The sequence below is a fragment of the Macaca mulatta genome, chromosome 13 (assembly GCF_049350105.2).
Source record: "Macaca mulatta isolate MMU2019108-1 chromosome 13, T2T-MMU8v2.0, whole genome shotgun sequence".
Taxonomy (NCBI): Eukaryota; Metazoa; Chordata; class Mammalia; order Primates; family Cercopithecidae; genus Macaca; species Macaca mulatta.
In genome coordinates this window covers 5,044,414-5,061,681 of record NC_133418.1, presented here as the reverse complement: position 1 = coordinate 5,061,681, position 17,268 = coordinate 5,044,414, and the positions used below count along the sequence as shown (strand labels likewise).

Genomic DNA, 17,268 nt, shown 5'->3' with positions numbered 1-17,268 from the left:
GTTTGCTGGGAGAGCCGAGGGGCCGTGGCCGCACACTCGCCGCTGCTCGGCCTCCCTGGGGTGGCAAATGGGGCACCGCGCGCCTGCAGTCAGCTGCACTCGGTTCAGTTCAGTGGAGAATAGACTTACTAGGATTCGGGTAAGGATGATGGTGGTAAAACTGGGAATTGACCGAGAAAAGCCATTCTCACTTCGGGCTGGCCCTGAGCAATATGGCACAAGAAATAAGATGTGGTTGCAGCACCCTAAATGTGCTTCTCTCCCAGACCACACCCAGACGCAGGAGTCTTTCCCCAACCCCTTTCTCATATCAAAGTGACTCTCCTGAAAGAACAGACAGCACCCAAAGACCTTACTTGTGGCCTTGCTTTCTACTCATTAGCCACGTGGGAGTAAGAATCCTACCTACAGGGCAGCTCTGCTGATGCATGGGTGTATAAAGGAGAACTTTCCACAGTGTGGAGGCTGGACAAGCTTTATCACACTTTAAGAAACACCAACAGAATGGGTTTCCTGAAAGGGATCTTAAGATATCAGAAAGAGCGCTTAGTCCTCCTGTCCTGTGTCGGCTCTCCAAGGAGAAAAGGAAGTGATGACCCCTTGATACTAACTCACTAAAATCCCTCTGCTGAAAGACAGGTTTCAGGGTTTTTGTTTGTTTGTTCGTTTATTTTTGAGACAGAGTTTCGCTCTGTCACCCAGGCTGGAGTGCGGTGGCACCATCTCGGCTCACTGCAGCCTCCCCGCCCCAGGTTCCAGTGATTCTCCTGCCTCAGCCTACTGAGTACCTGGGACCACAGATATAAGCCACCATGGCCGGCTAATTTTTATATTTTTAGTAGAGACAGGGTTTCACCATGTTGGCCAGGCTGGTCTCGAACTACTGACCTCAGGTGATCCGCCCGCCTTGGCCTCCCAAAGTGCTGGGATTATATGCGTGAGCCACCACGCCCGGCTGGGTTTCAGGTCTTCTTATCCAGTGGCAACGTGTAGGGAGCTCCCAAACAACTTGTACAGTACTTCCAAAAATACTGACTTATTTAATTGTGGAGCAGGGAAAACTGTCTGCTGGCTGACAATGACTGAAGTTCTGAAGTTACTTTTTATAAACGTGAATTACGGAAAATAGATCACAGGTTATTGAGCATGCATGCATTTGGAGCAGTAATAATGAAAGTCACTTATCTTTTCACTTATGACATGATGTCAGGATGCAAAATATATGCTTCAGAGTATGCAAAATCATGTTTAAAACCATGTGTTTTTAAGTTTTATTATTTTAATTGACAAATAATAATTGTACATATTAATAGGGTGCACAGTCGTGTTTCATACGTATGATGTATAATGATTTCAGATTAGGGTAATCAGCATATCCATCATCTCAAACATTTATTTCTTTTTTTTTTTTTTTTTGAGACGGAGTCTCGCTCTGTCGCCCAGGCTGGAGTGCAGTGGCGCGATCTCGGCTCACTGCAAGCTCCGCCTCCCGGGTTCATGCCATTCTCCTGCCTCAGCCTCCCGAGTAGCTGGGACTACAGGCGCCCACAACCGCGCCCGGCTAATTTTTTTTTGTGTATTTTTAGTAGAGACGGGGTTTCACCGTGGTCTCGATCTCCTGACCTTGTGATCCGCCCGCCTCGGCCTCCCAAAGTGCTGGGATTACAGGCGTGAGCCACCGCGCCCGGCCTCAAACATTTATTTCTTTGTGTTGGGAAGGTTCAATCCTCCCTCCAGCTATTTGAAACTATGTATTATTACCATTATTATTTTGTGTGTGTGTGATGGAGTCTTGCTCTGTCGCCCAGGCTGGAGTGCAATGGCGCCATCTCAGCTCACTGCAACCTCCACCTCCTGAGTCAAGCAATTCTGCCTCAGCCTCCCAAATAGCTGGGATTACAGGCGCACACCACCAAGCCCGGCAAAGTTTTTGTATTTTAGTAGAGTGGGGGTTTCACCATGTTGCCCAGGCTGGTCTCAAGCTCCTGAACTCAGGCAATCTGCCCACCTTGGCCTCCCAAAGTGCTGGGTTTACAGGCATGAGCCACCGTGCCTGGTCTATTATTGTTAACTATCGTCACCCTACAGCGGTGTGAAACCCTAGTACTTAGTCCTCCCATCTGACTATAATCTTGAATCCTTTAACAAATCCCTCCCTATCACCACCTTCCCCTCCCCTTCCCAGCTTCTGGCATCCTCTGTTCTACCTTTTACTTCTATTAGATCAACGTGTTCTAGGTCCCACATGTGACTGAGAACATGTGGTGTTTACCTTTCTGTGCCTGGCTTATTTCACTTAATATCCTCCAATTCCATCCAAGTTGCTGTGAATGACAGGATTTCATTGTGTTTTTTATGGCCGAATAGCATTCCCTTGTGTACATATACCACGTTTTCCTTATTCATTCGTCTATTGTTGGACACATAGGTCAGTTCCATATTGGCTATTCTGAATAGTGCGGCTATAAACATGAGGTGCAGCTGTCTCTTTGATATAGTGATTTCCTTTCCTTTGGATAGATTTTAAGTAATGGGATTGCTAGATCATGTGAGTAGTTCTACTTGTAGTTTTCTGAGGAACCTCCATGTTATTCTCCATGGCAGCTGTACTAGTTTACCCAACAGCATATCAGAGTTCCCTTTTCTCCCCATTCTCACCAGCATCTGTAAAACCGTGTGCTTTAAAATGTGTGTTTACAGTTAAGGATTTGTTTTAAAAGTGGTTGTTGGATGGGGGCAGTGGCTCACGCCTGTAATCCCAGCACTCTGGGAAGCCAAGGCAGGTGGATCACCTGAGGTCAGGAGTTCAAGACCAGCCTGGCCAACATGGTGAAACCCCGTCTCTACTAAAAATGCAAAAAAAAAAAAAAAAAAAAAAAAAAAAAAATTAGCCAGGCATGGTGGTGCATGCCTGTGAGATCGCACCACTGCACTCCAGCCTGGGCAACAGAGCAAGACGCTGTCAAAAAAAAAAAAAAAAAAAGTGGTTGTTAGGTTGGATGGTTGTTAATTCATGGTCTGTACAGAAATGAAGTTGGTGGCCTGATACTGTTTCTTAATGAATTCAACCTAAAATTATGAGGCAAAATGGTGCTTATATGTGAAACTTACACTGTGATAAAGTCATTTCAACAACTAACTTTGACTCACAAGTGATATTGACCTGCTTAATACACTTCCTGTGCTGACAAAAGGTAAAACAAAAGCAAGATCTCTATTTTTACATAAATTTGCAGCAGATGTATTTTCAGAGCTCAAATTACAGTTCCAGCAGACTTTGTCAGACATTAGTGCAAGTAAAAAGGACAGTTCTATATTTCAAAATTCATTTAACTTCGCAATTGAAGAGCTTCCCTCTAACCTTCAATTAGAAGTGATTAATCTGCAATGTAATGACATTAAAAGGCAAATATCAAGAGAAGATTCTAATCATATAAATGCCTTCGAAGATCAATTGAAATCATGTGCTCGTGGATTCATGTCAGTATTTGACAGTGCCCATCTACATTTTCAAAGAAGAAATATGTAAAATCTCATTACAGATCAATATTAATAGATGAATGTTTGCAGTCAGTCTGGATGATAAGAAACACTAACATTAAGTGACATGTTATTTCCCAAAAAAGAATTATGTCATTCTCATTAGTAGACCCACATAAAAATTGTACTCGGCCAGGCATGGTGGCTCACACCTGTAATCCCAGCAGTTCAGGAGGCTGAGTCAGGAGAATCGTTTGAACCTGGGAGGCGGAGGTTGCAGTGAGCAGAGATCGCGCCACTTTTTGTAAACAAGAATGTGTGGAAATTTGTTTTCTCTCTTGTTATGTAAGTACCTACATGGTATCTTGAGTCCGTCTCTTGGCCTGCGAACACTCAAACATTTACTCTCTGGCCATTTACAGAAGTTAGCTGACCTTTGCTTTTAAGCATCAAAAAGTGCACATTTCCCTCAGAAATCTATTTGTAAAATTGTATATTTTTATGGCTGGATGTGGTGGCTCATACCTGTAATCCCAGCACTTTGGGACACTGAGGTGGGAAGATGGATTGCGACCAGGAGTTGGAGATCAGCCTGGGAAGCATAGCGAGACCATGTCTCTACAAAAAATAAAAAGTAAAATAAATTAGCCAGGCATGGTGGTACAAGGCTGTAGTCCCAGCTACTCAGGAGGCCGTGGCAGGAGGATCACTTGAGACCAGGAGTTTGCAGTTACAGTGAGTCATGATTGCACCACTACTCCAGCCTGAGCAGACTGAGCCCTAGCCCTAAAAAAAAAAAAAAAAAAAAAAAAGGCCGGGCAGGGTGGCTCACGCCTGTAATCCCAGCACTTTGGGAGGCTGAGGCGGGTGGATCACGAGGTCAGGTGGATCATGAGGTCAGGAGATTGAGACGATCCTGGCTAACACAGTGAAACCCCGTCTCTACTAAAAATACAAAAAAAAAAAAAAAAGCCGGGCGTGGCAGCAGGCACCTGTAGTCCCAGCTACTTGGGAGGCTGAGGCGGAGCTTGCAGAGAGCCAAGATCATGCCACTGCACTCCAGCCTGGACAACAGAGCGAGACTGTCTCAAAAAAAAAAAAAAAAAAAAAATGGGCGAGTGAGGAGGCTGATGGTTGCAATACCTTGAGAAGCTGAGGTTGACTGATCGCTTGAGACCAGGAGTTCAAGACTAGCCTGGGAAGTGTAGCAAAACCCCATCTCTACAAAAAATACACACAGACACACACACACACACACACGCAAAAGCCAGTTGTGGTGATGCACACCTGTAGGCCCAGCTACCTGGGGAGGCTGAGGAGCTGAGGTGGGAAGATCACCTGAGCCTGGGGAGATAGAGGCAACAGTGAGCTGAGATCACACCACTGCACTCCAACCTGACCAGTGAGATTGCATTTCAAAAAAAAAAAAAAGTTGTCTTTTTGTAAAAATGATACACATTCATTGTAAAAACGCATACTATATAGTAGTAATACAAGAAGGAAGCTACCTGATACCCCGCCACCCAGAGATAAGTGTTGCAAGTTTGGGGAGGTGCTCCTTCTAGACGTGATTTGTGCCACATTCCTAAAATGTGCCCCTTGGAACATGAGTTGCTCAGATGACTCTCAGCAAAAGGACTTTTCATAATGTTTCTTGATGACATTTTAAAAATTCATAAATGAAAAACATCATCATTGTGAAGGGCTTAGGAAATACAGAAAGCATTAAAAAAATCGGTTTAAAAAAATCATCCTTAATCCTATGGTATCAGGATCCCGGCAGGATTTGATGGCATACTCAACCTGGATAATTGAGGAGAGTTTATTAAGGACAAAAGCGTTTCAGGGGTTAGGGACGACTACAAGGAATGGATGGATGTCCCTGGAGTCAGTACCAATTGGGAGCCCACCTCTGCTTGAGTATAAAGGGGAGGGAAGCTTGTTACCAGAATTCAAAGGGGGTGGCTACATAGAGAGGGTCTTCAGTGGAGAGAACGCAGTCAATCCTCTGGTACCCCATAGAAAGAGTGCTGGGTTCGCCTCCCACTGGCCAAAACTAACTAGAGGCCAGATCACCAGGGAGCCCCAGGGCACAGAGTAAGGAGGAGAAGCAGGAGAGAGGTCTCCAGGTGCAGAGAAGATGCAGCATAGTTACTGCCAAAGGTTACAAAGCTTGTCTCTAACAAGCACTAGTCTGTGAATTTATACTCCAAGACAATTCCATTTCCACTATACACAAAGACATTCAGATCCACAACTTTTTTTGTGTTTGTTTTTTTAAAGATGAGGTCTCTCCATGTTGCCCAAGCTGGTCTCCAGCACCTGGGCTCAAGTGATCCTCCCACCTCAGCCTCCCAAAGTGTTGGGATTAAAGACATGAGCTGCTTCACCCAGCCCAGATCCTCAGTCTTAAAACCAGATTTGGGTTCGTGACCAGCCTGGCCAACATGGTGAAACCCTGTCTCTACTGGAAAAAAAAAAAAAAATTAGCTGGGTGGGGTGGCATGCACCTGTGATCCCAGCTACTCAGGAGGCTGAGGCAAGAGAATCACTTGAGCTTGGGAGGTGCAGGTTGCAGTGAGCCGAGATTGCACCACTGCACTGCAGCCTGGGTGACAAAGTTAGACTCTTGTCTCAAAAACAAACAAACAAAAAACCCAGATTTGGGCCCACTATGCTGTTCTCCTCTAAAGGAAATCAGAGCTTGTTGGAGGGTGTCAACACAAGATGTCAGGACACCCAAAAGTAAGGTAAGCCTGGAACATGCTGCTGGTGTTAGAAAGAAGGGGAGCTCTCTCCTTGTCTCAGGTAATGTTGGAAAGGGATGCGAAGAAACCACAGAAGACTCCCATTGCTAGAGTGAATTGCAGACTATGCATGGAAAAATAATTATGATCATTGGTATAAACTGAACCATGGGTGCATGAAGGTTTTTTTGTTTGTTTGTTTGTTTGTTTGTTTGTTTTTTTGAGACGGAGTCTTGCTCTGTCCCCCAGGCTGAAGTGCAGTGGCGCAATCTCGCTCACTGCAAACTCCGCCTCCCGGGTTCATGCCATTCTCCTCAGCATCGCCAGTAGCTGGGACTACAGGCGCCCGCTACCACGCCCAGCTAATTATTTGTATTTTTAGTAGAGACGGGGTTTCACTGTGTTAGCCAGGATAGTCTCGATATCTCCTGACCTCGTGATCCGCCGCCCGCCTCGGCCTCCCAAAGTGCTGGGATTACAGGCGGGAGCCACCGCGCCCGGCCTCATGAAGGTATTTTTTAAATGATTCACAAACCATTAACTTTTTGTAAAAGATTCCTGTGGCACACCCATGAATTTCTGCTATCTTTACCAAGATTAAATCACTGCGTAAATCTCACACATATTTTCGTCATATGTGACGGTGAAACCCCTTTTCTACTAAAAATACAAAAAATTAGCCGGGTGTGGTGGCGGCGCCTGTAGTCCCAGCTACTCGGGAGGCTGAGGCAGGAGAATGGCGTAAACCCGGGAGGCGGAGCTTGCAGTGAGCCGCGATCGCGCCACCGCACTCCAGCCTGGGCAACAGAGCGAGACTCGTCTCAAAAAAACAACAAAAAAAACATGCTATGGCTTACTCCCATTATGTGTGTGTGTCTGTGCATCACATGCCTCGGAAAAGTTTCAAAGGGTGGATCCCTAAATGTTTACAGTGATCTTCTGGAAGTGGAGGGATTGATTGCAGGTGTCTAGCAATAACTAGGTATTCTTTTCACACAAATAAACATGCAGTGTCCAGCGTATGAATGGGCCGTGTGCCCAAAGCCCTCCCTCTTGCGCCTCGTAAGCACAAAACACGTTTTCTACAGAAACAGGTGCACCTAGGAAGGCTAGAGAAGCTTTGCGCCGAGGCAGTGTCTTCACGGTTCGGAGAGCTGGGAGTGGAGGTCGGGGGAGGTTCCTCCTCCTCGCCAGCTTTCTGGGCCCCAGGAGCCGCCTCCCTTCGCCCCCGACCCCGCCTCTGTCCCCCAAGCCGCGCACGCGCCTCTTCCGCCGTCTCCAAGAGCAGCCGCAGGGCCGCCCCGGGGACGCGTTGTTCGCTGCGGGAGTTTGGGGTGGCAAGGACCGGGCGCACGGCTGAGACGCGCGGCCGTTCGGAGCGCGAGCCCGTGCACGCGCCTGCGGAGCGGCCCCGCACCTTGCAGCCTCCGCGGGGCGCCGTTCCTGCTGGTGCTCGGCGCGCGCTCCCCTAGGCGCATCGGAGCTCTAGTGACCGCATTATGAATTCGTCCTTTGCTTTTCTCCTCCTGTGATGGCAGCGAGCGCTCGTCTTGTTTGTAAATCGTGCTGGCGAGGCCCATTTTAACCAACTACGAATTTCATTTCAGAATGAGAAAGGAGACGCAGTTTCGGACGTGGCAGCTGTTGCCGACGGTCGTTCCTCTGAGCTACCGGCCCTTACAAGGAAGACCTGCCTTGGGCGGATCTGGAAATGAGTCCCAGCCGCAAGCCCAGGGCGGCGGCAGCCCCATAGGCCGAACAGAGGAAAGACCAGGCGGGGGACTGCGAGCCTGGTGCCGCGTGCCGGGACCCACAACCCCTTTCCCCTGCGCGCTCTTCCCCGAGCGGACGGGAAAAAGCTCTCCTTGGCGGCTGCCCATCCCCAAGGCCCAAGCGATGCTTCCTAACTGCGTGGACGCAGCTGGATGGGGGAGAAAGAGGTATGGGAGCCGGGCTTAGAGCCCCGTCTCGCCTCCTGCCACCTCGGTCCTGCAAGGTTCCGAACCTCACTGAGCCTCAGCTTCCTCCTCTGGCAAACGTGATGATAAAAGTTCTTCTCTTGTAAGGTTGGTGCGAAGACTAAATGGCCCTTTACTGTATATTTAGAGCACCTGGCTCATGGATTGGTCACCTCGCTCCTGGACTCAACAGTGTTCACTGGGTCCTTACAGCATCACACTGGGATCCTTAAGGGCAAAGACCAAAATTAGACCTAGCTTAATTCGTGGTGTGCAACTGCTAAATGTTACGAAATGAGTGAGTGACAGGATGATTCAGCTATGAGAAATAGGAGAGAGTTTACAGTGGGATAGAGACTGTACCTTCTTTTCGTATAAGATGTTTGGCAGTTGGGGATAACTTATGGGAAGCAAGTTTAAGATGCACACGAAATCTTGACCGAGAGGATGTAGAAATTAGATATATGGCCAATAATCAGATAAGCAAATAAACAGATCTCAAATAAAATGTTTAGTTTTGAGGTTAGAGGTGGGACATCAGGGTAACCAGGCAAAAAAACTGATACAATAAATAACGACATGACAAATCACTTCTCTCAACACATTTCAAAAAAAAATCACTTTATTTTATAACTGCAAGATTTTCTTCAAACCACTTGCTTGCTATTACAAGCTCAAAAACTTATCCTGCTCTGGTGGCAAACATTTCGTGACTCATGCTGTGTAACAAAGACCTGTGTGGACGTTGAGTTGTATATTGCTGATGCTCCTGAACATAAAGGAAAAGTAGAAAATTGCCGCCTTTTTCCCAATGATTTGTGGAGAATTATTACTAGACTAGCTGCTACCTGTGCATGAAATGCACCACTATTGCTTAATAAATCTGGGCCGGGTGCGGTGGCTCATGCCTGTAATCCCAGCACTATGGGAGGCCAAGGCAGGCGGATTGCCTGAGCTCAGGAGTTCAAGACCAGCCTGGCCAACATGGTGAAACCCCATCTCTACTAAAATACAAAAATTAGCCGAGTGTAGTGGTGGGGGCCTGTAATCCCAGCTACTGGGGAGGCTGAGGCAGAAGAATCACTTGAACCCAGGAAGCAGAGGTCGCAGTGAGCTGAGATTGCACCACTGCACTCCAGTCTGGGCAAAAGAGCAAGACTTTGTCTCAGAAAAAAAAAATAAAAGAAAAATGAATAGCACTGGGCACGGTGGCTCACACTGTAATCCCAACACTTAAGGAGGCAGAGGTGGGAGAATAGCTTGAGCTCAGGAGTTTCAGACCTGCCTGGGCAATGTAGCAAGACCCCATTCTCCAAAAAAGGGAAAAAATCTGAATAGTATATCAATGTGTATTATTTGCTTATCGTATATTTCTTTTTTGTTTTTCTCTTCTCAATGTAGCACTTGTACTGTTGGGAGGATAAAACAGGTGCTCTTGATTAAATAGGGATTTGAAGGATATGCGTAGATTCTGTCTACGATCTGTCCCAATCACTTGTTCATTCCATTCAACAAATATTTATTTATTTATTTGAAAAAGGGTCTGAGTCTGTCACCCATGCTGGAGTACAGTAGTGTGACTTCAGCTCACTGTAACTGCCACTTCCTGGGCTCAAGCCATCCTCCCACTTCAGCCTCCCAGGTAGCTGTGATTAAAGGTGCTTACCACCATGCAGCTAAGTTTTGTATTTTTGGTAGCAACAGGGTTTTGCCATATTGCCCAGGCTGGTCTCAAACTCCTAGGCTTAAGTAATCATCCTGCCTCAGCCTCCCAAAGTGCTAGGATTACAGGTGTGGGCCACCATGCTCAGTCCCAACAAATATTTATTTGAACATTTTATAACTGTGAAAGATGTATTTGGACCCGATACAATGAGAGTCCAGAAAGAGTTCTTGGAAATGAAAAACTTGATAATAAATATGAAAAACTCCATATAGAAACTGAAAGTTAAAATCGAGGAAATCTCCCCAAATTAGAGTAAAAATGTAAAGAGCTGGAAAGAGTCAAGAAAATTGCCAAGGACCAACCCAGTAGGTCTAACATATGATGATTAGTGGCCCCAGAAGGAACACGGGAAATGGACAGGAAGAAATCTTGTCAAAGAAATAATTAAAAAGCATCCTACAAAGGGAAGATGTTTCCAGATTGAATCTAAGTGCCCAGCCCATGGATGAGTGAGTGTAAACTCACACTTAGTCACTTCATTATGAAATGTTAGAGCACTCAGGTCAAACAGGATTCCCCAAGTTTCTGGAGACAAAAAAACACAGATCACATACACAGGATCAGGACAAATGGTGTCAGCTTTCTTTCTCTCTTTTTTTTTTTTTGTTTGAGACAGGGTCTTAAACAGGTCCAGCCTAGGCTGGAGTGCAGTGGCATGATCTTGGCTCACCGCAACCTGCTGGGATTACAGGCGTGCACCACCACGCTGAGCTAATTTTTGTAATTTTAGTAGAGACAGAGTTTCACCATCTTGGCCAGGCTGGTCTTGAACTCCTGGGCTCAAGCGATTCGCCAGCCTTGGCCTCCCAAAGTGGTGGGGTTACAGGTGTGAGCCACTGTGCCCTGCCAACCCAGATTTTTAAATACAGCACTAGAATAAGATGAAAGCGAAATGCTTGTAATCCCAGTACTTTGGGAGGCCGAGGCAGGCAGATCACCTGAGGCCAGGAGTTTGAGATCAGGCTGGGCAACATGGTGAAATCCTGTCTCTACTAAAAATTCAAAATTAGCTGGGTGTAGGGATGCATGCCTGTAGTCCCAGCTACTTGGAAGGCTGAGGCAGGAGACCTGCCTGAACCCGGGAGGCAGAGGTTGCAGTGAGCCGAGATCATACCATGCACTCCAGCCTGGGCAACAAGAGCAAAACTCCATCTCAAAAAAAAAAAAAAAAAAAGAAAAGAAAAGAAAGAAAAAAAAGATGAAAGAGAAATGCCTTTACAATTTTGAAGGAAAATGGTATCTAGTCCAGAATTTTATACTCAGCCAAAGTATCAAACACGTGTGAGAGTAGAATAAAGACAATTTGGGCCATGCCAGGTTTAAAAACAAATATCTGGCCGGGCGCAGTGGCTCACGCCTGTAATCCCCAGCACTTTGGGAGGCCAAGGTGGGTGGATCACCTGAGGTCAGGAGTTCAAGATCAGCCTGGCCAACATGGCGAAACCCTGTCTCTACTAAAAATATGAAAATTAGTTGGGTGTGGTGGTGGGTGCCTGTAATTGCAGCTACTCAGGAGGCTGAGGCAGGAGAATCATTTGAACCTGGGCGGCAGAGGTTTCAGTGAGCCAAGATCACACCACTGCACTCCAGTCTGGGTGACAAGAGCCAAACTCAGTCTCAAACAAAAGCAAGTATCTTCCTTGTGCCCCTTCCCAAAAAACTGTCCTGGTATATACCGCAATGCTGCCAGTGCCACACTGCCTTGACCTCTGTGCTTCCGGGAACTGCTTTGTGGCTTTGCCTTCTCACAGCCGGAGTGACCCCGATAGGCTCTCAGGGATGCTGAGGCCAGCTTCCGGTGCAGGACTCTGTGTCATATCCTCTCCTGGGCCTCCATCTAATGGGGCCATAGAGCCCTTTTTTTGCTGGGTTTGTGCTTGCTACTAACTTTTTCAAAACTGAGCAATATATTGTTGAGATTTCTTTTTTTCTTTTTTTGAGACACAGTCTTACTCTGTCACCCAGGCTGGAGTGTAGTGGTGCCATCTCGGCTCACTGCAACCTCTGACTCCGGGTTCAAGTGATTCTTGTGCCTCAGTCTCCCAAGTAGCTGGGATTACAAGCGTGTGCCACCATGCCCAGCTAATTTTTGTGTTTTTTTGGTAGAGCTGGAGTTTCACCATGTTGGCCAGGCTTGTCTATTGTTCAGATTTCATACATAGATAGCAAAACCATAAAGCATGAGAATGACTAACATAAAAGTTAAGGAAGTGGTTGCCCCTGGTAGAGGGAGATGAGAGAGAGAAGCAATTGGGGAGCGCCCCCAGGAGTTTCATGAGGTCCTAGGGTAGTAGGCATCCTGCTGTTTGCTTGCTTTCCCTGTTTCTTTGCTGCATTGGTATTGCTTCCTATCTCCTTGGCTTTCCCATGAGATGTTGCCCAACTGTTTATGATGTGGGCTGGGGATGTTCTAGGATGGGGAAACTACATCACAGATTACACCTCAATGAAGGGCAACAACAGCAGTCACCATTGTAAGTGTTTTATTTGTATTAACTAATTTGGTCTTTTCAACATCATCCCTATTTATAGATAAAAGTACTGGAGACCCAAACAGTACCAAGCAATTCAGTGTTTTCTGAAGGAAGACAAGTCAGAAGAGTGGCTTGCACCTGCAATCCCATCACTTTGGGAGGCTGAGGCCAGAGGATAGTTTGAGCCCAGGAGTTCGAGACCAGCCTGGGCAACACAGCCAGACCACCCTCCCCCACATCTCTACAAAGATTAAAATTAAAAAAATTAACTGGACATGGTGGCGAGTGCCTGTGGTCCTAGCCACTTGAGAGGCTGAGGCAGGAGGCTCACCTGAGCCCGGGAGTTGAAGCTGGAGGTTGCAATGAGCTATGATCGCATCACTGCACTCCAGCCTGGGTCACAGAGTGAGAGTTGGTCTTAATAACAATGATAATAATAAAAAAAGGCAAACCAAATGTTCAATGCAACTGCATTTTAAGAACAAGTTTAGAAACCAAAACTTTACTCAATCAGTAACCCTGTAACTAATAACAATATATATTTTAGTCCCACGTTGAGACAGAGCATGCAGAATGGAGAAAAGACAAAGGAACTAAGTGGGAATGGGAAGGACAGATAGCAGGGAACAAGGGAAGGGCAGTCTCTTCTGGTGCCCACCAGGTTTTCACCTTATCCAGGGGCCAAGAAGCCAGCTCTCCAGGGACTAAAACTAGACGCATGAGGACTTGCTTCCACAGAAACCATATAGAATTTGGGGCTGTGAGCTGTAGAGGGAGTGGAGATCCCTCCATGTGGATGAGGAGGGGGTGGGGGTTCTGTGTGTCCGTCCATTCACTCTTGAGGGGCTCTGGTCCCTGCTTCTACCGAGGTGGTGACCCCTTTGTGTTGCCGGCGTCAGATTTCCTGTTTGTGATGCCCTTTAGTTTCTGTGTCTGCCCGCCTAGGCTTTGTCCTCAGGCTCATCCAGTAGCTGGGATTTTTCTGGCCACAGCCTCCTCTGATTCTGGCCCTGAGGGACTGAGTGTCTTTTATTTCAGGCTGCTCTAAAACCACTCCAGCTGCGCCCAGCACCGCTTCCTGCCACAAGACCGGGGAGGATGGTGACTTGGGTTCCGGTAACAAAGCCCCTTCCGTGAAGTTCCCCAACATACTCAGCTTTTTCCTTAACATAGCTGAGGTTGGGGAGGGGTCCAAAGAATCAGTCGCACAAAGGGAGAGAGCAGCTCTGTTCCAATAAACGAGATTTTGCACGTTCCAGTGCTTTCGGTCCACTGGAAGCTCTATATCCTCATTGCTGATGCCGTTTGTCTCGGTTTTAGGGACCCAGTGACTCAGCACCCACAATCATGTTGCCTCTTGGCTGTGGCTGCAAGGCTTGCAGCTCCATAGTCATGACAACATTAAATCCCCTCCACCCAAACTGTCAAAAGTCTGGAATTTTACCCTACGTAAAAGATAGTTACGGTTGCTGTTTCATGGATGCTGGCAGAAGACACAAGACGCCTGGGTCAGAGACAGAATAATGTATGGCTCATGGCACAACAATCAGCACTAGCATCCTGCTTGTGTCAATTCTTGCTCTCTCAAGCCCCACAGGGGCAACATGGAGAGGCCCAGGTGGATGCTATGCATGGAATGGTTTGCATTGCAGAAAAGGAATTCTCATTTCAGGGAAACTACCTATTTCATGGCCATCCTTCTCTCTGTCCTGGTGGAAGACATTACCTTATTCCTCAAGGCTGCCCACTACACACACAGCTCTGGGAAAGGGCCTAGGAAAGTGTGGCCAGGGCCTTGCATTCCTGGCACACCCAGCATGAACACGCAGGCATGCTCTGGACCACGCAGTCTGCCTTTCCCAACCCTGGCCTCAGACGGTGCTGAAGAATAAAATAGGATAAATGCCTGCAACATAATAAACTCAACCAATGCCAATAATTATATAATCATTCGAGTTGGTCAAAGAAATTAAGGCAGTTCTGACTATATCACACTCCTGAACATGTACAAAAAGTGACATGTACTAGTTAAATAAGAACTTAAACACAGCTGGGCATGGTGGCTCACGCCTGTAATCCCAGTACTTTGGGAGGCCGAGGCGGGCAGATCACTTGAAAGTCAGGAGTTCGAGACCAGCCTGGCCAATATGGTGAAACCCCATCTCTACTAAAAATATAAAAATCAGCTGGGCATGGTGGCCTATGCCTGTAATCCCAGCTACTCGGGAGGCTGAGGCAGGAGAATTGCTTGAACCCAGGAAGCAGAGATTGCAGTGAGCTGAGATCACGCCACTGCACTCCAGCCTGGGGCGCCAGAGCCAGACTCTGTCTCAAAAAAAAAAAAAAAAAAAAGAACTTAAACACTATAAAGGGAAGGGATCCCTTAAGTTTCTTTTGTCTTGAGACAAAAAATATACAGAATATCTAATTACATCTTGCCTTTTAGATATTTTCTTCAATGACATTTCCAAATCATTTGTTCACACTCTTATTTTACTCTCCAACCCAACACATTAGGGATTGGCTTAAGTCCAGTGAGCCTCAACTAGTGTGGCAAAGGTTTGTTACTTTTGGCCTGCATAATTATTGACTTCCAACTGTAGTAAATTACAAAACCTTTGCTTTTTCACTAATATCACCAATTTTCTTTTTTTTTTTTTTTTTTTTTTTTTTTGAGACGGAGTCTGGCTCTGTCACCCAGGCTGGAGTGCAGTGGCGCGATCTCGGCTCACTGCAAGCTCCGTCTCCCGGGTTTACGCCATTCTCCTGCCTCAGCCTCCCGAGTAGCTGGGACTACAGGCGCCCGCCACCTCGCCCGGCTAGTTTTTTGTATTTTTTAGTAGAGACGGGGTTTCACCGTGTTAGCCAGGATGGTCTCGATCTCCTGACCTCGTGATCCGCCCGTCTCGGCCTCCCAAAGTGCTGGGATTACAGGCTTGAGCCACCGCGCCCAGCCACCAATTTTCATTTTTAAAAATACCCATTCAGGCCGGGCATGGTGGCTCAGGCCTGTAACCCCAGTGCTTTGGGAGGCCAAGGTTGGAGGATCGCTTGAAGCCAGGAGTTCAAGACCAGCCTGGGCAGCACAGCAAGACCCTATCTCTATAAACAAACAAACAAAAACAAATCAACAAATTAGCCTGGCATGGTGGCATGTGCCTGTAGTCTCAGCTACTTAGGAAGGTGGGAAGATCACTGGAGCCCAGGAGTTTGAGGTTACAGTGAGCTATGACTGCACCACTGCACTCCAGCCTGGACAACAGAGCCAGATCCCATCTCAAAAAGAATTCCACTCATTTAATACTCAGGGTGAAATGCAACAAAATATTAATTGCTCCAATGCGGCAGCACTGGCTAAGGCCAGAAGCAATGCCACTAGACTGTGCTGCTGTTGGAAGGGCGGGTAACTTGTCACCTGTCTGGAGAGTGCAGATGTCCATTATGAGAGGCAACTGTGGGGTGCCAGGCACAATGCATGGAGAACTGAGGATAACACCAGCAGCTCAAAGATTGCCCATCCTGTGTTGGGCTCTGGCAGGAATTGGCACTTGAGGCTTTCACTGAGGCTGCCCTTCAGTTGCCTGTGTCTGCCTCCAAGAAGAGCTGATGCTTGGTGACCCTCCTCACAACAGACACAGTCACCAGTGCATGGAGGGCACTGTATCCACGTCTGTTGGCTTATTTTTTAAAAACTGTTTTGTAGAGGCAGGGTCTCACTGTGTTGCCCAGGATGGTCTCAAAATTTCTGGGCTCAAGCAATCCTCCTGCCTCAGCCTCCCAAAGTTCTAAAATTACAGGCATGAGCCACTATGCCCAGCCTTACTGGCTTATTAAAAAGTTGGTGGTGGCTGGGCGTGGTGGCTCACACCTATAATCCCAGCACTTTGGGAGCTGAGGCAGGTGGATCACTTGAGGCCAGCTGACAGCATTCTGGGAACAGTCACGTCATTGAATATGCCCAGTGCCGGCAACCTGTTACCTCTGCATGAGGCCTGGAGTCTGGGAAACAGCAGTCACTCAGAACCAAGTTTATTGGGTGGAAGGGCCATCAGGTTGGGTAAGATCATCTGGGATAAGAAAGGATAGATATGACCAAGAATGGGGCAGTTTTCCTTTGTGAGTCATAAAATTGCCTCCAAACACAGAGTGTTTAGGAATGTTTTTAGGAAGCACGGGCTGCTGGATAAAACCTGACACTTGCTATTTCCTGGTATAGTTCTAGGTGCCAGGCAACCCTATGGTGTAGGTAAAATTATCCCTGTTGGGCCCAGAGTAGCTAAAAACAGGCCTAAGATCACACAGGTAGGAAGGGGTAAAGCTCAGATTTGAACCCAGATGGTATAACAGAAGAGTCTATATGTTCAACCGCCTCATGAAACTGCCTCTTGGTTAAAAAAGACGAATGCCTCCTAAAGTGAAGACCTGGAAAGGAACAAGCCTGTTTGGAAACACAGCAGACGGGCCGGGTCCGGTGGCAGACTCATGGCTTATCCGCTTTCTTTTTGCTTTCCCTTGGTCCTGCCAGCCTGACTCCTGTTCCTTAATTAGGACTCCACATCTAGCACCGTGAGAATCACCTTCCTGAAGCTCAGCTCTGTGAGGACGCCCCTGTGCATAGGGGGTGAAAACAGAAGGCCTGGCTTTGCGGCAGATGAGGCCAGACAAGTCAAGTATCTTCTTGGGGCCTTGATTTCTTCATTGGTAAAATGGGGGCCCTCAATATATTTCCCAGGGCTTGATGGGGATTCAATGATAATGTATGCTAAAGTGGAACTTTACAAATGCTTGTCACATATACACTCAATTTTTGCTTAATCTAAGTGTTCTAATCAAATACATGCTATGAAGATGTGAAAAACAAATAAAACTCCTCAGACAAGAAA

The 17,268-nt window shown here is 47.0% G+C and overlaps 1 protein-coding gene and 1 long non-coding RNA gene across 2 annotated transcripts in view; both read left to right on the top strand.

The window, feature by feature from the left end:
• Positions 1–8,979, top strand: part of LOC106993079 (uncharacterized) — a 19,591-nt gene extending 10,612 nt beyond the window's left edge. The window contains exon 3 of the long non-coding RNA XR_013402581.1: positions 7,835–8,979. This is a non-coding gene — a long non-coding RNA (uncharacterized LOC106993079). The remainder of the gene's footprint in view (positions 1–7,834) is intronic.
• LOC114671863 (uncharacterized) lies at positions 7,113–17,268 on the top strand. The gene is made up of 2 exons (XM_028832152.2): positions 7,113–8,293; positions 16,911–17,268. The coding sequence occupies exon 1, from the start codon at positions 7,253–7,255 to the stop codon at positions 7,697–7,699; it is 447 nt and encodes a 148-aa protein (XP_028687985.2). The 5' UTR covers positions 7,113–7,252; the 3' UTR covers positions 7,700–8,293; positions 16,911–17,268.